At 40.4% G+C, this 21,858-nt stretch overlaps 1 protein-coding gene across 2 annotated transcripts; it reads right to left on the bottom strand.

The window, feature by feature from the left end:
• Nucleotides 1-1,262: 1,262 nt before the first annotated feature.
• Nucleotides 1,263-12,003, bottom strand: taf13 (TATA-box binding protein associated factor 13). 2 transcript variants are annotated; one of them, XM_078559966.1, is made up of 4 exons: nt 11,852-12,003; nt 9,264-9,342; nt 7,566-7,663; nt 1,263-1,764 (listed from the first exon to the last, which is right to left on the bottom strand). In XM_078559966.1, the coding sequence occupies exons 1-4, from the start codon at nt 11,903-11,905 to the stop codon at nt 1,594-1,596; spliced, it is 402 nt and encodes a 133-aa protein (XP_078416092.1). In that variant the 5' UTR covers nt 11,906-12,003; the 3' UTR covers nt 1,263-1,593. The 2 variants fall into 2 exon arrangements, with proteins under 2 accessions (XP_078416092.1, XP_078416091.1); XM_078559965.1 differs by lacking the exon at nt 11,852-12,003 and adding an exon at nt 11,152-11,265.
• Between the last annotated feature and the right edge of the window lie 9,855 nt (nt 12,004-21,858).

Genomic DNA, 21,858 nt, shown 5'->3' with positions numbered 1-21,858 from the left:
ACCTCTAGGCTTGACTATTCCAACACACTCCTGGGTTGGTTCCCCATGATCTCCATAAACTTGAGATAATCCAAAACTCTGCTGTCCATGTCCTAAACTGCACCAAGCCCCGCTCATCCATCACCTTTGTGCTGCCCTTGATTAAGCAAAGGCTCAATTTTATAATTTTAATCCTTATTTTCAAATCTTTCTCACCCCTCCCCATCTCTGTAATTACCTCCAGCCTACACCCTCTGCTATATCTGCGTTTTGACCTCTGACTCCTGACCATCCTTGATTTTAATTACTCCAACATCCGCATGCGTTCAGCTTGAAGGCCTTGAGCTCTGGAATTTCTTCCATAACCTTTTTCCTACTTTAAGACACTCTTTCCAAGCTTTTGATCATGTGTCCTAATAGTTCCTTGTGTAGCTCATTGTCAAACTTAGCTTGCTTATGCTCACGTGAAGCACAATAGGTGGTTTTACTACATTAAAGATGCAATATGAATATACTGTACACCTTACACTGTAAACTCCTCAATTAACAGAAATTCCACCTAGCGTACTTAACAAGCTGAACTGTTGCTTCATGAGAAATTTTGAATAGTCTGAATTTGTACTAGCTGTTGCATTGGCATTCTTTCTGTACCACGTGTTATTATAATATATTATAATAGTTGTTTGGTAGTACAGAACTTGAGTATTGTTGAAAAAAAAACATGCTGTCAAACTATTTCGTCTTGTACTCATTAGGACAAGTTTGCAAGAATACCAATAGTAAAGGGAACAACAATTTATACTGCATGAGAAGAGAGTGCTGATTGGTTGGCAAGTGGACTCTGATTGGTAGAGGTGCTGTCATGGAGAATGCACCAGGGAATAGTTAACTGTCAAGCTTTTCAAATTCAAACCAGGCAGGTTGACTCTGATTGGTCAAAGCATTGCTCCATTCAGGGGAAGAATTTAAAATCATGCTACTGTGAAATGTTATGTTTTTAATTTTTAAAAAGTAAACGTATTTTGGCTATGAGAAATGTTCAGTTGCAGAGTTGCAATATATTTTTTAAAAAACAAAGCTTTTTTGAGCATTTTGTGGGAATTTGGTGATCAGTTCACACAGAATGACAAGAGCACTTAGCCAAATACTATTAAAATTTGGGCTTAAGAACTTAGAATACAACATAATAAAGTATGACAAGTATGTGGCAACATGTTGTGCAGGTATAGACTGAAAATCCAAGAAACGTATTATAAAATTATTAACTGAGGTACTTGACAACATTTTTTTGAACAATCATCATTTTTCATATTTATTACAGAACTGGCCAAGTTACATAGACTGTTCACACACTAATTACGAAATATACAAAAATCTTTTAAAGACAACCATAAAAAAAGTTCCATTCAATTGTTTAGCCAACATTATTTACATTGATGAAGTAAAAGAGTAGACAAGTCATCAGATTTCTCAGGCCAGAGCCAAACTCTACTGCGACAGTCCATATTATGTCTGTAGTCCGGCCTGGAATCAAACACTGTGCCTCTAATACATGTTTCAAAGACGGACAATGCCGAGTTACCATTTGTTCCATGTCAAGCTTCCTTCTGAGAACTAGGAGCCATAATTAGCTTCATCAAAAGCCTTCCTGGCACGTTTCAATTCTTCATTCATTGTCAATAGGTCTTTCACTCTTGCAAACTTCCGAGGATCTTTACGAATAAGGAAGACAATATCTTCTACTTGAACCCGGCCCGGACGTCCTATAGACATGGCCTTGTGAGTCTATAAAAAGGCAGAAATTACAAGTATGGCACATTTTAATGTGTAAAAGAAAAAAAAACCCAAAGAACACACTGCTATATCACATTCATCTGATTGTACAAACTTGCAGTGCTAAGATATAGTTCACTTAAGACTAATGAAGACAATAATTATGGCACATTATTCAACATGAAATTTGTCATAAATGAGCTACAATTTCTACTCGGATGTAGGATAAGTCCCAAATAACCTGTCACTGAAAAGCTAAAATACAGTAATTAATAAATACAAAAATAGCATTTGTTTTGCTCAGCTGATGCATTCAAACCTATCATAACCAAACAGTTATCACCACTTAAAGAAGCATTTTCACAGTTGACAGCCTTCAAGCATAGGTTTGAGCCTCCACTAGGCAGGCAGTACTCATGAGCAGCATGGTGAACATTACAACACAACATTTCTATAATTTTATAGGGACCCAGTATATTAAAGAGAATAAAGCATAGCCCAGCATGTTGGGTAACCAAGATAGAAACTGAAATAATAAAGTAAATAGTACAAATCCACTTCCAATGGACACTGTATTAAGATAATTGGCAAAAGAAGCAGAAGGGAGATGAGGAGAACTTTTCTTTCTCTGCAGTTGAATGGCTATGATTGGAATGCAATGCCCAAAAGGATGGCAGCTTCAAGAGTAACTTTCAAAAAGGAACTAGATATATATGTGCAACGGGTAACATTTTCATGGCCACAGGGGAACATCAGGGTTATGGGGCTAACTGGATAGCTCTTTCAAATCATCAGCACGAGCATGATGGGCCAAAATGACTATTTCTGTGCTGTAAATTCTATATAGCTAGATCTCTTTAAATTTAATGGGCAATTTCCACCAGACCTAGGGGATAATCTATTCTATTATTTTGGTGATTGGTTTGTCTGCCTGTCACTAAAGAGTATTTTCTATGCCACAGCAAACTTATGAAATATGAAGTGCCCAGTAGCAGAGATACTACATGAGGCATTGGGGAAATTTGCAGTATAGTCTTTTCTGCTTTTGTAAACTTCATAGTAATCTAATCATTGACAATTATTAATAATTGGAGTGCAATCATTTTACACTTATCAAAACAGGTTGTGAAATATTGTTTCATCAAAACACAGGTCCAGAATGAAGATTCTTCTACTGTACTCCAACAAGGTACATTGCCGTCAATCTCAGATGGATACTCTAATTTTAACTATGTTTCCATTTTCCACATTAACGATTGTTCTCTTATGACTTTGTTAAATGAGGCTATCTAATTAGCACTGATTGTGCAATTGTCAGCTTTGAGCTGTGGGTCCAAATCTGCTGGCACAAAAACAAAATACTGCAGATGCTAGAAATCAAATAAAAAACAGAAAACGTTGGTAATACTAAGCAGGTCAAGCAGTGTTGTAATTGACCTGAAACATAACTCTCTTTCTCTCCCTACAGATGCTGCATGGCCTGCTGAGTATTTCCAGTATTTCTATTCTTATTTCTGCTGGCCACTAGATTGTATACATGAGAATTCAAATTCCCAGGAGACTGAATATCACATACAAACATTCAACTTAGGAGCAGGGGTCGGCCACTCGAGCGTGGTCTGGGATTCAATAAGACCATGTCTGATCTAAAATGTAACCTCAACCCCATATTCCTGCCTACCCCCAATAACCTTTCACCACCTTGTTAATCAAGAATCTATCTAGCTCTGCCTTAAGAATATTCAAAGACTCTATTCCTCAAAAGGCAGTGGAAGCAGAGTTCCAAAGACTCAAAACCCTGAGAAGAAAATTCTCATCTGTCTTAAGTGAGCGACCCATTATTTTATATTTTAGATTCTCCCAAAAGAGGAAACATCCTCTCCACATCCACCCTGTCAAGACCCCTCAGGATCATAAAGGTTTCAGTTAAGTTGCCTTACTCTTCTAAATTCCAGTGGATCCAAGCCTAACTTGTCCAACCTTTCTTCATAAGACAACCCACCCATTCCTGGTATTAGTCTAGTAAACCTTCTCTGAACTGCTTCTAATGCATTTACATCTTTCTTTAAATAAGGAAACCAATACTGTAAACAATACTCCAGGTGTGGTCTCACCAATGCCCTGTACAGCTGAAGCATAACCTCCCTACTTTTGTAATCAATTCCTCTCACAATAAATGATAACATTCTATTAACTTTCCTAATTATCTGCTGTACCTGCATACTAACCTTTTGTGAGTCATGCACTGGGACACTCAGATTCATCTGAATCTCAGAACTATGCAATCTCACCATTTAGATAATAAGCTTTTTTATTTTTCCTGCCAAAATGAACAATTTCACATTTACCCACATTATACTCCATTTGCCAGATCTTTGCCCACTCACTTAACCTATCCATGTCACTTTATAGACTCCTTACGTCCTCTTTACAATTTACTTTCCTACCTGTCTTTGTGTCATCAGCAAATTTAGCAACCATTCCTTCGGTCCCTTCATCCAAGTTGTTTATATAAATTGTAAAAAAGTTGATCCTATGGCATACCACTCGTCATATCCTGCCAACCAGGAAAAGACCCATTTAAGCCAACTCTGTTTTCTGTTTGCTAGCAAATCTTCTATCCATGCCAATATATTACCCCCTACACCATGAGCAATAACCTTTGACATAGCACTTTATCAAATGCCTTCTGGAAATCTAAGTACAGTACATCCACTGGTTCCCCTTTATCCACAGCACATGTGACTCCTTCAAAGAACTCCAATAAACTGGTTAAACATTATTCTCCTTTTACAAAACCACATTGACTCTGCCTGATTGCTTTGAATTTTTCTAAGTCTTCTAACATTTTCCCTATGACAGATGTTAGGCTAACTGGCCTATAGTTTCCTGCATTCTGTCTCCCTCCCTTTTTGAATAAAGGGGTTATATTTGCTATTTTCCAATCTAATGGAACCTTCCCCAAATCTAGGGAATTTTGGAAAATTAAAATGAGTGCATCAACCATCTCACTAGCCACTTCTTTCAAGACCTTAGGGTGAAGTCCATCCGGACCTGGGGATTTGTCAGCCCGCAGCTCCACCAATTTGCTCAATACCACTTTCCTGTTGATTATAATTATCTTGAGTTCCTCCCTCCCTTCCATTTCCCGATTTACAGCTATTTCCAGGATGTTATTTGCGTCCTCTATAGTGAAGGGCGATTAAAAATACCTGTCTAATTCATCCGCTATCTCCCTACTTCCCATTATCAATTCCCCAGACACACACTTATAGGACCACTCACTTTGTTAACTCTTTTCTTATTTAAAATATCTATAGAAACCCTTACTATCTGTCTTTATATTACTAGCTAGCTTTCTCTCATACTATAACTTTTCCCTCCTTATTAATCTTTTTGTCATTCGTTGCTGTTCTTTATATTCTTTCCAATCTTCTGACCTGCCACCCTTTGCATAGTTATATGCTTTTTCTTTAAGTTTGATATTGTCTAACTTTTTTAGTTAACCGCGGATGGTGGGTCCTCCCCTTGGAATTTTTCTTTCTCATTGGAATGTATATATTCTGTGTATTCTGAAATATCCCTTTAAATGTCTGCCACTGAACTTGTATTGACATACCCATTAACCTCATTTGCCAGTTCACTTCAGCTAGCTCTGCTTTTGTGCCCTCATAATTGCCCTTAAGTTTAAAATACTAGTCTTGACTCATTCGTTTCTCCCTGAAAACAAATGTAAAATTCAATCATATTATGATTACTGCTACCCAAGGGTGCCTTCACCAGAAGGTCATCAATCAATCCTATCTTGTTGCTCTACACCAGGTCTAGTGTAGTCTGCTCTCTGATTGGCTCCAGAACATGCTATTTCAAGAAACTATCCCAAAAACGTTCTATGAACTCCTGATCTACACTACCTTTGCCCATCTGATTTTTCCAGTCTATATGTAGATTAAAATCCCCCACAATTATTGCTGTACCTTTCTGGCAAGCTCCCATTATCTTTTCTTTTATACTCTGTCCTACTGTGTAGTTACAATTAAGGGGCCTGTACACCACTCCCACAAGTAACTTCTTGCCTTTATCATTCCTCATCTCAACCCAAACCGCTTCTGCTTCCTGGTTTCTTGAACTTAGGTCATCCCTCTCTAATGTACTAATACCATCATTAATTAGCAGAGCCACCCCTCCACCTTTTCCTAACTTCCTGTCCTATGTAAATGTCACATACCCTTCAATATTCAGGTTCCAATCGGTCATCCTGTAGCCATGACTCATAATGGCTATCAGATCGTACTTATTTATTTTTATTTGCGCTATCAGTTCATCTGTTTTGTTTCAAATGCTTCAATCATTTAAAGCCTTTAGTTTTGTCCTTTTATTTTTGTAGCATCTAGCCTTATCTGATTTACTCTCAGATTTGTACTCTCTCCCTTCCTGTCACAGTCTGTTTATCATTTCCCATATTAATACCTGCCTCTCTTGCCTTGTCTCTACTCTTTGGTTTAGCACATCTTCCCAAATTTGATCCCTTGCCCCTACTATTCAGTTTAAAACCAAGCATTTTATGCTTGCATTACACAGACTTAACCCCCACTCCAGGATTTTTAGACATTCTCCAGGTAGAAACCAGTGCAGTATTAAAGGTACATTCCATCATTAGTGTCATCCTTCGGCTAGGACATCAAACTGATGTCTTCCTGTTCCAATGTTAAAGATTCCAGAAACCTGGCAAACATTCTTCCCCAACCAATACCACCTAAAACAGATTATCTGATCATCCAGCTCAGTGCTATTTGTAGGATATTCTTGTACACAAAACAGCTGCTGGGTTCACCAAGATAACAATGGTGGCTGTACTTCAAAATGTAATTCATTGAATGTGAAGCACTTTGGGACATTCGAGATGTAAGAATGCTCTGAGTAAATGCAAGTTCTTTCTTTTAAGTATTTCAAATCTTTACTTGAATTGAACCGAGCAATAAATGTTGTGTTAATAAATGCTGTCATAAGTCTATAAAGAACCCCAGCTTTTCAATACCCTACTAAATTTAAACTCTGCAGCCTATCCTCAAAATTAGCCATGAAAACAAAACATCCTGGAATGCTACATCACACCAATTTTGACACATGGGAGTGTTGGATGATCAGTGAAGCAATGCAGAGAAAAATTGAGGTTATTAATTAATTAATAAATTAATTATTCTTTTAAAAATCTACCCTGAAGTTACCTTGTTCTTTAGTACAGTATTACTAATGCACATAATTACAAACCACAGCAAACGAATGCAAGCATACTGCTGACACTGAGAAGACGCAAAGACAAGCTGGCATTAAACCAAGTTTTAAAAATCAGCCCCCAAGGTGGAAAAGCACTAAAAGCTGGCAAGTGTTAACTGTTCTTCCAGCTGCAACACTAAAGATTTGTGGTTTTTGAGGCAAATAATGAAAATATCTTGGACAAGTCACACTACCAATGAGGAGGTGCTAATAAAAGAACTCTGCTGACCAAGATCAGGAAGTGACAGTTGAAATTTCTTGGTCACATATACATACATACACATACAAAATCATGATTTAGAAAGTCTGATGCTGGTGGGAAAGATTTGTGCCAAAAGAGATCGAGATAGACAAAGCACAATCTTGTTAAAGAGCCTCACAAACTGGATGAATGTACTATCACGAAGATGATCCACACCACCAGAGCAAGATTAACATGAAGGTCCATGGTCGCTAACACCATCTCAGGGCATGGTACCTGAAGCTTGGTATGTAGCTTGCAGACTACAACTATGATAAAATAAAGCTCAGCTTACCATCTCGGTGATAAATTCTATGACGAGATCCTCCAAGATATCCACCGATTCAGTATAAGGATTCTGGTCATCCCCAAAACCATACATCATACATCTTACTGTTTGGAAAGAATATGAATAAGAATATGAACCGCCTGTCTCTGCGCTCTAATTCTTTGTAATTCTATGCACGTCAAACAAGGATATCCAACTCTGCTGTATTTTAGTAACCTTCCACCCATCCGCTGTAACCAACCACTATTATGGCAGACGGATGGTAAATGCCAAGCTGCCCAAATCCCAGATGGAAACTTGAAGCAGCTGCCACAACTATTTGCAATTTGTATTTATTTCGAGATGTGGGCTTTGAATTCAGTAAAAAGGCAGCCACCAAGTCTTATAGGTTTCTTACAAAACTAAATTAAGCCTTTATTAATAGAAGAAATAACTTTAAGCACATACATAGATCTACAAATTACTACTATGATAACTTCTAAATCCCCTAAATTAATCTGAATCCCGGTTACACCTCCATTAAGGCAACAGTGAGACACAGACTTTAAAAGACCAGGCAAAGTAACACACAATGCCCTGGACAGTTGAATTCAAAGTGAGTTTTTCTCATCTTCAGTTCACTGTAGACAGCAGCTTGAGGCTTAGATGCTGGTGGCTTTTCACACTTCTGTTAAATCTTAGAATGCCTGCCCTTATACACAACCTTCACTCCTTTATACATATTTTCCCACTTGAATGCAAATTCCCATTGTTTCACAATGTCTCTGGGCTTTAATAATAAAATCTATCATTAATACTAATTTTACCAGTAATCTTTGGGGAAAATAAACACACTGTTTCTTAACTTCTCCTGGCTAGGTGTAACATTTCAGCCCCTCTTTTGAATTCAAGTTAGTCTGATTTATTTAAAAATGCAAATATTCCCTTTACACCTTACATTCTAAAACTTCCCCCATGTTTACCTACTTAACATTTCAAACCTAGCTTATCTTCTGATACATCAAAGCCTTCGGGCCAGCTGCCTTTAATTCAATTAAGTCCCCCCACACACACACACACACACAGGCACAGACCCCACTATTACTCCACTTTACAATAAATTCCAATAACATTATGAAAGTTATTATATCTTCCTTACACCACTTACTAGAAGAATGCATGAATGAATCTTTGCCTGGTCGTATGATCATGACCAACTAAGACTAAAATTACATCATTCTACTTTCTTACTCTAATTAAAAACAAGATAAAATTAAGAAACATGCACTTATAAGCAAAGCTGGGTAACACTATTTCAAGGCACTATATGGATAAAACTACTATACCCCAATAGGAACTATGATTTTTTAAAAACCTTCTTCTATACAGTTTTCAATGACTCAAGCTGCAGAGAAAATTCATGAGAAAATTTTGCATAAATGTCACCAGGTAGCATTTCATTATTAAAGTAAAAAGAAAGCATCAGCATGGCAGCAACATTTTGTTTAATGAATACAAATTCTGCTTGTTCATGACCAACTTGAAATATTGCTCCAAATCATATAGTGTACTATCAAATAGTGAAAACTGATGGAGTTACAGGGAGTTTAACTGTAGTAATTGTAGCTTTTAACTGTTGTATCCAGAGTGTGAACTTTTATATTTGAGTTTTAGACATGTTTCTAGATTTGTAACACATTGTTGATTTTAAAATATTTTACTTACATTCCTTAGAAAACAATCTTTTTCTTCTACCTTGACCACCCTCTGCACCACTTCCACTCTCCTCCACATCTTCATCAAACTGCAAGGCGAAAAATGCAATACACTCAGTCCAATTGTTTTTGTTATGATAATCATATATTATATATTATTCAAGCACCTTACACCCAGAATTATACTGCCTTATAATCTATTGTCCTGGAGGTGTAAAAGAGATAGGACATATCAAAAAATCTTGCAGGTAGAATTAAGATCTGCATGTGTACCTATCAACCAGAAATTAACGTTTAGGTTAAATTCTTCAACGGTTTCAAAACTGTGTCACTGCACCACCGACTCCCCAACAGTTCTAACTGAAGCAGTTCGGATCGCAGTGCCATTGAGTGTTCCTTCAAATGACCTACTTGGGGTGTCTTGGGTCAAACCTTTCCACCACTAGGTCCAAAGTCTTTGGAACAGCAAACATAAAAGCAGGCATTGAAATAATGAGTGAAATTCAACTGATAAAATGGCCCCCAATGTGGTTCTGAAAACCTTTGTCTAAAATTGCAATTTAAGCTAAACCCCAGGTTTATATGTTAAAATTGGTGATTGGTCTCAAGATTCCAAAGGTGTCAAATCTAATATAATGTCACAGCAAACATAAGATTCTTGATTTCATTCCCTCCCCACATGAACCATGTGGCCCTCAACCCCTCTGAACAACAACAGGATGCCCTCCATCACCCATAAGATTTTAATCCTTGCATCTGCAATACCCGCAATGGCGGTATATCCCATTCCAACCCACATACTGGTTGCAAATCTCTTGCCCCTCCTACTGGTTGCAGTTTCCCCTCAAGTTCCTGAACTTAGCCTCACTTTCCATTTTAGAACTACTCCTAAATTTTCATTTCCCACCCACAGCACCATCTCCAGCCGCAGCCTCCCTCACCACCAAGCTATATTTTACCTCTGCTGATGTCTGTTTCATAACTCACTTCTACCCAATCCCACTGATCCCCATCCCTTCCTTAACACTTTATTCTAACACCACCCAATCTCCCTATTTCCATCCCTTGCCTTCTCTCCTCCATTTGAGATTGGTTCCATTATCCCCCATTGTCTAATCCTACTTGACTTGAAGAATTTAAATTAGTCTTGTCTAAAGAATGCAACATAACAGGGGAAAGACCAGTAATTTTTATGTGTACAGTGCACCATTTTGGATGAAACTGTGTGGGAGTATGTTAGAATGGGATATTTGTTTGCCAGGAACTAAGGAAATATTAAACAATCAGGGCCTATTGAAAACTCACAACACAATGTTCCCCATCCAGCTACACTCCCTGACCCCTTCAGAGCACAGCAACCCAATGTTAACCATGAATCAAGGCATAATTAACATGATCAATAGACTGAGCCTCTTCGCCTGTACTCAAGTCTAATTAAGCTCCAGAAATCAAAATCAAACAAATCACTTCAACCTCTTGGCCTGACTGCTCCCAGTGCAAGCAATGATACAAGTAATCTGAATGTGTCAATGCATTCTCCCTACAAGCAATACATAATTGAAATGTAAAAGTATAAAATGACATCAGGAAATGTGTGAAATATATATACATATGTATAATGGCTTGATAAGATATTTAAAAGATCACTAAAGGCAAATTGTAATGTCAGTTTAAGGAGCTGTGTTTAAGATTTTAATTGTGCTTAAAAAGAGAATTTAAAAAGTCCAAAAACCACAGAATGTGAGAATACACATAAAATAAACTTTTAATTGTTGTGTTGAGGGTTTATGAATCTGAAATTTAATGTGCAATACTCAACAGAAGATGACTGCAGAGTTTGGGGTGAATGAAAGATTAGCCAGAGAGGAAAGAACAGGCAAAACGTAGATGCAACTCACATAGGTTCCTTTGGCGGTATTTTCCAAACCCATCACCTCTACTACCTCAAAGGACTGGTACATGGAAACCTGCAAGTTCCCCTCCAAGTCAGATATCATCCTATACAGCCATTTCTAAATGTCACTAGATCAAAATCCTGGAACTCCCTTCCTAACAGCATGGTGGGTGTACCTACACCACATGAACTACAGCACTTCAAAAAGGCAGCTCACTAACACCTTCTGAAGGGCAATTAGGGATGGGCAATAAATGCTGGCCCAGCCAGTGACCCTCACATCCCATGAAAAAATAAAAACTCTAGTTCCTCCTACTCTCTGCTCTGCTGTGACCCTCACAAATTTCTCCACACCTCATCCCCCGTACAAAATATGAACTAATTCACCCATGACAGGCATATTCACAAAACAAATAAAATGGAGACGCCCCTCAGCGCACCGGGTTCCCTTGTAAAGGTAAATTCAAAACCCCACATTAAAACTGGTCACAGAAAAACATGGTTCATTGCAGCTCCCGATTTTTTGGCCGTTTCATTCACGATAGACTTCGGACAATAACATGCAGCTGCGGAAATTAGCAATAATTAAATTTTATAATTTTCCGGCTGTTTCATTCCCGCCGCTGCTCTCGGTGCCGGCGACAGAAGACAGCCATCACAGCCTTGGGCGCTTTGAAAATGTGAAGTTCTAAAGCCGGACTCACCGCCTGCTCATCATCCTCATCGGCCATTTTTTTCGGGGACGGATCTCGGTCCATTGATCAATACGTCACGAGCCCGCGTGCAAGGTCGGGCAACGGTCAGAGATGGAATGTTGAGAGAATCTCCAAGGAGACCGCTGCGTCATCGGCGTCACGTGTTAGGATGCCAACCCCGCCGATGTTGGCGAGTGGCGCAGCTCCGTATCCAATGACTGCCTCCCCTCCTGCGTGGCTGCATGTAGGCGGCTGTTTGTGATACAGGATTAAATTGCTGCGGGGATCGTAAGCGGCTTCCTCCCGCTCCCGACTTTTTAGCAAAGTGGGGGTGTGATAAAGTACATTTTCTGGAACCTAAAAATAAATACATTGGCTAGGTGTGATAGTAATTACATGGAATTTTAGAGCGCCAAACAGGCCATTCGGCCCAGCAGTCCCATGTTCCACATGTGCCTCCTCTCACCTGTTATCACAGGGATGGGAGGAGTGTGTGAATTATCAAGCCCCACTACTCCCCAGGTCATACCATTCATTTAAGTGTTTAATTTTCTCACAGGAATGACCAAATGTGTACCCGTGTCTCTAGTACACTGAAGAAAAGAGACTCTGAGCAGGCTTCTTTCAAAAATGTGATTCCGTGAAAAATGTGAAAAACTCAATGACTAATTTAACAAAATTTCTTCAACAAGTTGCAAGTACTGGTTAACACAATTGTAACTGGGAATTATAACTATCTCTTCCTAAACAATTCCCCCCCACCCCACACACACACACAAACAAAGGACAAACAGATAAAGTCTCTCTGCCAAGATGGGCTTTGAAGGATGGGTGTTCTTATGTAAAGGACAAAGTCTGCAAGGTCATGACACTGTTGACCTGGAGTTCTCTCATGTACAGAGGGGCTGCTGGTCCTAGTGAATGCCTGGAAGTTCTCACCAACTGATGTCAGCCAGCTTTGCAAGTCCAAATGCAGACTAATTACACTCAGATGAGGGTTCTCTGGCTACAGGTTGATAGCCACACACAATTTCAGGCAAGGTAGAGAGAGGGAGCCAGTCAAAGTAGCCTTCCTTTCTCAGCTTGTTTTCCAAGAAGACTGCTTTTAAAACAAGCAGGTTCACAACTTAAGTTTTTCCCTCTCTCCCATGTGATTGCCTTTTTGTATCCCAGCTTTTCATTATGTAGAGTACTTTGCAGGCAATGCAAACAAACAACTCCTTCTCAAGTACCAAATAGGTCAGGTGATTTCTTGGACAAGGCCTGCTTGTTGACAGTTCCAAGGTGAACTTATGACCTTTTTTTAAAAATCCCAGGTTAACATCCAGACGTCCAGATCCTGCCAAATCCTTCCCTTTTGTAAAAGAAAACTTTAGTCCTGAGAGATATGATTCTAACACACCCCATCAACATGTCCTTCTATTCTTTTCTCCCTCATGTCTTTACCTCGTCATCAGCTGCCCCTTGATTTGAGGGTGACATCTACTTTCTGCCATGGATCTTCATGTGACTGAACAGACTGATTCTGGACCTGCAGATCTTTGGGCACATGGGGCAGGACATTTCACAAGGTAGTGGGATCCGGAGTGCAGGATTTGCTTCCTTTTCTTCTTTGCTGCCACTCTGTATTATCATGAAGGCATTTGGACTCAAAGGGTGATTCAACTTGATGGACATTGTTGCCATTTTGAATGATTGGCAGCAAGCTGCTGCCAGTCATTAATGTCAATGCTGCCACGCTTCAAGAAGAGCTTCAGAGTGTCTTTGAAGCATTTTCTTTGTCCTCCCCTGGAATGCTGGCTATTTGAGAGTTGAGAAAATAGGACCTTGTGGGGAGACACTTTTAGGCCATCTGGACCCAGTGTCCAGTGTATCGTAATTGATTTTGCAGCAGTTTTGCCTGAATGCGTGTGGACCTGGCTTCCAGACGGATTCTATTGTTTGTTTGATGGTCCTCCCATTGAAACAGGAGGATATAGCAGAGGGATTGCTGATGGATTTTTTGTAGTGCTCTTATGTGTCGCTGATACACAGTCCAAGCCTCATTGCAGTACAGGAGTGTGTGACAACAATTGCTCTGTACATAGGGACTTTTGTTGACTTGCAAAGATCTTTGGTGTCAAACACTCGCTGCCATAGTTTGTAGAAGGCTGAGCTGGTGCACCTGATCTGGTGTTGGATCTCCTCATCAATGGTGGCTTTTTGAGAGAGGTGGCTGCAAAGGTATGGGAAGTGTTCAACATATTCTGGAGTCTTTCCTTAAACATATATAGGAGGTGGAATATGTCAGAATATTTGGCTGGCAGAGTGTGGGTTGATATATGAGTTTGGCTTTGCAACATTTTAGGACAGGCTGAGTCACTTGTATGAAGAATTGAAGAGATCAAGAGTGGCTTGCAAATCTGGGGCAGAGTAGGCAACGACAGTGCAGTCATCCACACTGTAGATTATGAATGTCTATGATGGTCAGTGTTATGATGCTACTCAATAAACACCAGGAGACTCAGGAAAAGTCTTCAATCATTTATTCAAGCATAGACAGGGAGAGTCCACCTTAGGCAAGTCTAAGTACTCTGTTAGCACATACAAAACTCATTTCTTATATACACATTTATCACATAGCCTTGCAGCTACACAATTCTTTTCTTATCAACCTATAATCACATGCTCAGTGGATGTCTCTGGCCTTAGTTACTTATTTTCTGTTTTTACATTTACTAGGCCTTGTTCTCACATATGCATGACCTTCCACGTCTTACTGTCTGGCTGCATCCCGCTTTCAACACCCACACCCTGGCCTTGCCCTTTGTTCTAGTAGCTTGTTTGTCCTGTCTCGAGTGCATCTGCTGAGTCTGCCTTCTAATTCATATGTTATTACTTACTTAAGACATTTAACTAACATTTTTAACCCTTTTAGTCAGTTTAGTTTTGGCATGGAGGCGACTGAGGTTAAAGAGTTTTCCACCGAGGCGTATTTATATCCATACCAGAGGGCAGTTGATCTTTGATGAGGTGAATAGCCATTGTCAGGTAGATTGTAAATAGTATGGGGGCTATACATTGCCTCGCTTGACACCGGTTCAGATTTTGAAGGCGTCTATTTCAGATTTTTCACTCAAGACTGTTGCTGTCATATCATCATGAAGCAGTTGCATGATTGTGATGAAGTTTCTTGGTCATCCAAATCTTTAGAGCACAATCCACAGAGCCTCACAATTTACTGAGTCAAATGCTTAGGTCAGGTCAATGAATGCAATGAAGAGTTCCTGATGTTGTTCTCGACATTTTTCTTGGATTTGTCTGGCACCAAAGACCATGTCAGCGGGTCCCCTGAAAGGTCTAAGGCCACAAAGTTTTTCTGGGAGGATTTCCTCAGCCACAGGAAGTAGGCAATTTGGGAGAATGCGTGTCAAGATAGTCACGATTTATCTCCTTTCTTGAAGATAGTTACAATTGTCACATTCCTGAAGTCGGGTGGGGGACTGGAGTTCTTTTTCCTCCCTAAACTGTAGGATGTGTACATAAAGTTTTGATGTGAGCATAAGCCCACCAGCTTTGAAGATCTCAGCTGGAATAACATTAGGGCCACAGGTTTTGTTGGTTTTCATCCGTTTAATTGCTTGTTGCAGCTCTCCCATCAATGGTGACTCACCCATGGATTCTACCACAGGATAGTGTGGGATAGCACGAAGAGTATCAGCTGCCACTGTGGATTCATGGTTGAGGAGTTGTTGAAAATGTTCTTCCTAACATTAACGAATGGCATTGTCATCCTTAAGAAGGGAAACACTATCCTGTGAGTGAAGGGGATTTTGTCCATTTGATATTGGTCTATAAAGGGCCAGATGGCTTCAAAAAAGCTTTGCACGCCATGACAGTCAGCATATTGTTGGATCCCTCAAGTTTTCTCTTCTCAACACATTTACATTATCTTCAGGATTTGTCTTTGGGTGTCAGCCTTCAGATGTTCGAATGGTGCCTTCTTGACTTGCAACCTTGGATTGTTCTGCCAGGCAATGAAGCCTGATTGTTTTGGTTCCAGGAAGTCACATATTTCAACATTGTCTTTGACGAGCCAATCTTGGTGATGATGCTTGAACCCAATGGCCTGGACACAGGAGTCTCGTACAGCTGACTTTATTTGATCCCTCTGTTCTGAAATTGTGTTGGATATGTGCAGATTTTCCAGATTGGTTGTGAGCTGCACTTGGAACTCTTCCTTTCAGTGGGGCTGCTTTAGAGCTGAGACATTGATCTTCCTCCTTTTGGACTTTTGGGTTTTGCGATGTCTTGGTGCTAGGTGGATGTTCATTACTGATCAAACAAGTTGATGATCTGTCCAGCAGGCATCAGTCTCCCACATGGATTGAATGACAAAGATAGCACTTATCTTTGAGTTGAACAATGACATAATCCAGGAAGTGCCAGTACTTTGATCTGGGATACCTCTATGTGGTTTTGTGTTTGTTCTTCTGACAGAAGAAAGTGTTTATTATAATGAGGCCATGCTGAGCACATTTTGTCAGCAAGAGCACACCATTTGCATCGACTTTTCCCACCCCATTTTTTCCCAATGGTTCCTCTCCAGATATGGGAGTCAAGGTCAACTCTGGTATTAAAGTCCCCCCCGAGGATAATCTTTTCTTTTGGTATGGCAGTGAGGACTTCATCAAGGTCAGAATTGAACTTTTCATTAACGTCTTCATTGGAGTCAAGGTTTGGGGCATAAGCGTTGATGATGATGGCATATTGATTATGGCTGAGCTGTGGGTGAAGTGTCATGAACCTTTCATTTATACAATAGGCTTCACAAAAGAGGACACAAATCATTTCCCAGAAATGTTAGGGAACCAAGGGTCTAGTGAGAGGGAGGAATTGACAAAAATCAGTATTAGTTAAAAAATGGTGCTAGAGAAATTAATAGGGTTATAGGCTGAAAAATCCCCAGGGCCTGATAATCTACATCCCAGAGTACTAAAGGAAGCGGCCCTGGAAATATTGGATGCATTGGTGGTCATCTTCCAAAATTCTATAGACGCTGGAGCAGTTCCTACAGATTGGAGGATGGCAAATGTAACCCCATTATTTAAAAAAGGAGGGAGAGCAAAAACAGAGAATTACAGACCAGTTAGCCTAAAATCAGTAGTGGGGAAAATGCTAGAGTCTATTATAAAAGGTGTGGTAACAGAACACTTGGAAAGCACTAGTGGGATTAGACAAACTCAGCGTGGGTTTATGAAAGGGAAATCATGCTTAACTAATCTACTGGAGTTTTTTTAAGGAAGTAACTATTAGAATAGATAAGGGAGAACCAGTAGATATGGTGTATTTGGATTTCAAGAAGGCTTTTGATAAGGTTCCACATAAGAGGCTAGTGGGCAAAGTTAAAGCATATGGGATTAGGGGTAATATACTGGCATGGATTGAGAACTGGTTCACAGACCAGAAACGGAGAGTGGGAATAAATGGGTCTTTTTCTGGATGGCAGGCGGTGACAGTGGTGTACCGCAGGAATCAATGCTTGGGCCCCAGCTATTCACAATATATATAAATGACTTGTGTGAGGAAACCAAACACAATATTTCCAAGTTTGCTGATGACACAAAACTGGGCGGAGTTGTGAGGAGGATGCAAGGAGGCTTCAGGGCAATTTAGACAAGTTGTGTTTGTGTGGGCAAACACATGAAAGATGCAGTATAACATGGATAAATGTGAAGTTATATGCTTTGGTATGAAAAACAGAAAGGCAGAGTATTATTTAAATGGTGATTATATTGGGAAATATGGATGTACAAAGGAATCTGGGTGTCCTTGTATATCAGTCAATGAAAGTAAACAGCAGGTGCAGCAAGCAATTAGGAAGGTAAATGGTATGCTGGCCTTCAATTGCAAGAGGATTTGAGTTCAGAAGTAGGGATGTCTTACTGCAGTTATACAAGGCCCTGGTGAGACCACACCTGGAGTATTGCATGCAGTTTTGATCCCCCTACCTAAGAATGGATATACTTGCCATAGAGGTAGTGCAGCGAATGTTCACCAGGCTGATACCGGGGATGGCAGGACTGTCGTATGAGGAGAGATTGGTTCGACAGGGCCTGTTTCACTAGAATTTAGAAGAATGAGAGGGGATCTGATTGAAATGTATAAGATTCTAACAGGGCTAGACAGACTAGATGCAGGGAGGATGTTTCCCCTGGGTGGGGAGTCTAGAACCAGGGCCATTGTCTCAGGATACAGGGCAGGCCATTTAGGATTGAGATGAGGAAAAATTTCTTCACTCAGAGGGTGGTCAACCTGTGGAATTCTCTACCACAGAAGGCTGTGGAGGCTGGGTCACTGAGTATATTCAAGAAAGAAATTGATCTTTTTTGGAAATTAGGGCATCAAGGGGTATGTAGAGAAAGCGGGAATATGGCGTTGAGATAGAGGATCAGCCATGATCATGTTGAATGGTGGAACAGGCTCGAAGGGCTGAATGGCCTACTCCTGCTCCTAGTTTCTATGTTTCTATGTTTGAATTGGGGAGTTCCAGCAGTGTATCCAGATGTCAAAACCAAATTCGTGGACACAAGGGTTGCTGTGAGCCTTTCCTTTCCAGTAGAAGGTGTATCCCCTTGTTTATTCCTTCAGCTGCCCCTCCCCAGGAAAGCAGGTCTCACTGAGGGTGGCAATGTCAATTTGGAGTCTTGATATCTCATGTGATACAATTGCAGTTCTTCTTTCCAGACAGTCACTCTTGAGATTATCCATGAGAGTCCTAACATTCCAAGTTGCAAAGTTGAAAGCTTTCTTTCTTTGACCTTGAAGATGGTGATGCCGCGGGGTATGGTTCCCCAGCCGAAGAAAGTAGAACAGCCTATTTTTAGGGCACCTTTTCTAGCCCCCCTCCCCATTTGGGTGAGCAGAGGGTCTTCTGAAGAGGACTGCTTCATCACAGATGCTAATGCCCAAAGGCACCTCTGTCCCAACACAGGTGTTCAACAATATTCATGCATCTCTTGCCTCTGTGCAGACTCTTGACTAGGGACTTCCAGATTCACAGCTCTGTCCCTGTTGCCGATCTCCATCTCCACAGGACTTGGCAAATGAAACTTGGTAGATGCCTGCATGTGATTTTGTTTAACATGGGGACCTTGGGGCGCTGACATTGTCCACACAATCTTGATGGGTTAGTGGTCAGATTTCGGTGACAGGGACCCTTTTGCTACTGCAGCCTTCCTCCACCTTTGTAGGGGGAGGCAATGACATAGTGGTATTGTCACTGGGTGAGTAATCTAGAGACCCAGGGAAATGCTCTGGGGACCTGGGTTCAAATCCCACCAGGGCAGATGGTGGAATTTGAGTTCAATAAAAATCTGGAATTAAAAGGCTAAAGATGTCAATTGTTGTGAAAACCGATCTGGTTCACTAATGCCCTCTAGGGAAAGAGATCTGCTGTCCTTACCTGATCTAGCCTACATGTGACTCCAGACCCACAGCAATGTGGTTGACTCTTAAATGCCCTCTGCATGAGGGCAATTCAGGGTGGGCAGTAAATGCTTGCTTAGCCAGTGACACCCACATCCCATGAATTAATAAAGGAAAAAAAAAAGCTGGTGAGACAGTCTTTCATCGCCTGTTCTGCCATGAGGACCTTTTGGACTGCACTTTGTCTGGCACTTACTCCCAACCTTGCCACCATAGGTGGCCCTACCAGGAGCAAGGCGCTCCCGATAACATCATTCAAAGGATCGTCAGAGCACACAAGCCTCTCCACCACATCAAGGTGGCGATCCATGGAGGGAATGTCTTTATCTACATTTCCCTTAAATACTTTTATACTGTGTACCTCCCATTTAGAGAACAGTACCATTCTGCTAATGTTATTGGACTCATAATCCAGAGGCCTGGACTAATGCTCTGTAGACATGAGTTCAAATCCCACTACAGCATCTAAAGGAAATTAAACCCAATTAATAAATCTGGTAATGGTGACCACAAAACTGCCGGATTATCGTAAAAACCCATCTATTTCACTAATGTCCTTCAGAGAAGAAAATCTGCCATCCTTGTCAGTCTAACCTACATGTAACTCCAGACCCAGAGCAATGTGCTTGATTCTTAACTGTCCCTGAAATAGGCTAGCAAGCCACTCAGTTGTATCAAACTCCTACAGAAAAGTCAAAAAATAAAACTGCATGGACCACCTGCCATTGACATGGGCACCTTCACAACAGAGTCAACCCTGCAAAGTGCTCCTTACTAACACTGGGGGTTTATGCCAAAACTTGGAGAGCTATTCCACAGACTAGGTAGGCAACAGTCTGACATAGTCAAACTCACTGATTCATACCTTACATACAGGTGAAGTGAAGAAACCCTCAAGATCTTGTAAAGTATAGGGGAAATCTTAAGTGGAAATCACAATAGAACAAGAGGAGTACTGTTGAGGTTTTCAGCCTTTTAGAACAAGTGTTAAGTTAGTAGTGCTTTGTTTAACTCTTGTGCAGTAAACGTTTTTGTTTAAAATGTGAAACCTTGTGGTGTAATTCTTTCAGTAACTAACTGGGAGTTTGAATTTCTTTTTGAAAGTTATTCATCTTCCCTAAGTTCATAGCACAAGGTCTATATTCTCATAGTCTCTGGGTAAAGAAGTTTATCCTGAATTCTCTCTTGAATTATTCATGCCTATCTTACATTTATGGCCCCTATTCTGGTCTAGCTTGCAAGTCGAAGCATCTTTTCTATGCCTACTCTGTAGCGTCCTTTCATAATCTTTAAGCCCTCTATCAGGGCACTCTTCAGTCGTCTCTTCACTACCAAAAAGAGTTCTGCCCTGTTCAGTCTTTTTTGGTAGGTATAACCACTCATTTCTGGCATCCTTTTAAATCGTTTTTGCTCCTTCTCCAGTCCATCCATATTCTTTTTATGAGGTGGAGGCAAAACTCCAAGTGTGGTCTAACTAAGGTGCTATAGAATTATATTGCCTGCCAGCAAACAATATCAATGAACATTAGTTAATCAGTTTGAGACTGTTCTTGCAGTCACTGAGCAGCCCACAATCATGTTATTTTTCTATCTTGCTCCATGTCTCTTGGTTGGTAAAAAATTATCAATCACAAATTTAAAATGATTTATTTGGTAGACTAATGATTCACTGCAGTCAATTGTTCTTTGTGGGTACTGGCTGATGGCTGCTGTCGAGTCTCAGTGCCTTTGTGTTCATCTTTTGAATATAAATCTGGCTGTATTTATTCTTCAAGTTTCTTTCAATCCCATGCTGAATAACATCTTTTATTACTTCTGGTGTTTTGATGTTCTTAAATAGAAGTGATCTTGTAGCAAATCCATATTATAAAAGCAAAGACTTGCATTTAGACAGTGCTTTTCATGTTCACTTGTGTTACCTTGAAGCAGTACAATATGTAATGAATTGTAGCACTAAGGTGCTGTGGCACAGGTAACACAGAATGTTAAAGGGTGAGCTAATAGCACTAGATTATGGTAAGAGAGTAAATAGTGATGGATTACTGGCACTAATTGGCAGGACAGTAACAAGGATGCATATTTAAAATAGTCACAAGAAGAATTAAAGAGGTGATAAGAAAAACATGTGCACAGATGGTGGCTAGAATGTGGAATTTCTGACCTAACCAAAGTTGAAGCAGTGTATATACATTCTTTTAATTGGAAACTAGTTACAGTACTTGAAAAAGGAATGCTAAAAGGTATGGGAGTGAGCAAGAGAGGGGAGATTAGGCTACATGGAGAAAAATGGCAGCACCAACCAAATGGACTAGCTGGCCTGTTTCTGTGATATAATTTGTCCCCTTCACTGTCAGGGCTGACGGCCTGAAGGTGCTGGGGATATGGTTCGTAGGGACCAGGGCATGCGTTAGAAACTGGAAGGAGCAAGTGTCTATGGTGAAAAGGAAACTGGGCATGTGGGAGCGACGCTCCCTCTCCATTGCGGGTAAGAACCTGGTCATCAGGTGTGAGGCACTCTCGCTGTTGCTGTACGTGGCGCAGGTCTGGCC

The sequence above is a fragment of the Cetorhinus maximus genome, chromosome 16, assembly GCF_964194155.1.
Source record: "Cetorhinus maximus chromosome 16, sCetMax3.hap1.1, whole genome shotgun sequence".
Classification (NCBI taxonomy): domain Eukaryota; kingdom Metazoa; phylum Chordata; class Chondrichthyes; order Lamniformes; family Cetorhinidae; genus Cetorhinus; species Cetorhinus maximus.
Note: the sequence above shows the minus strand (reverse complement) of the source record. Positions and strands in the feature narration are given on the sequence as shown.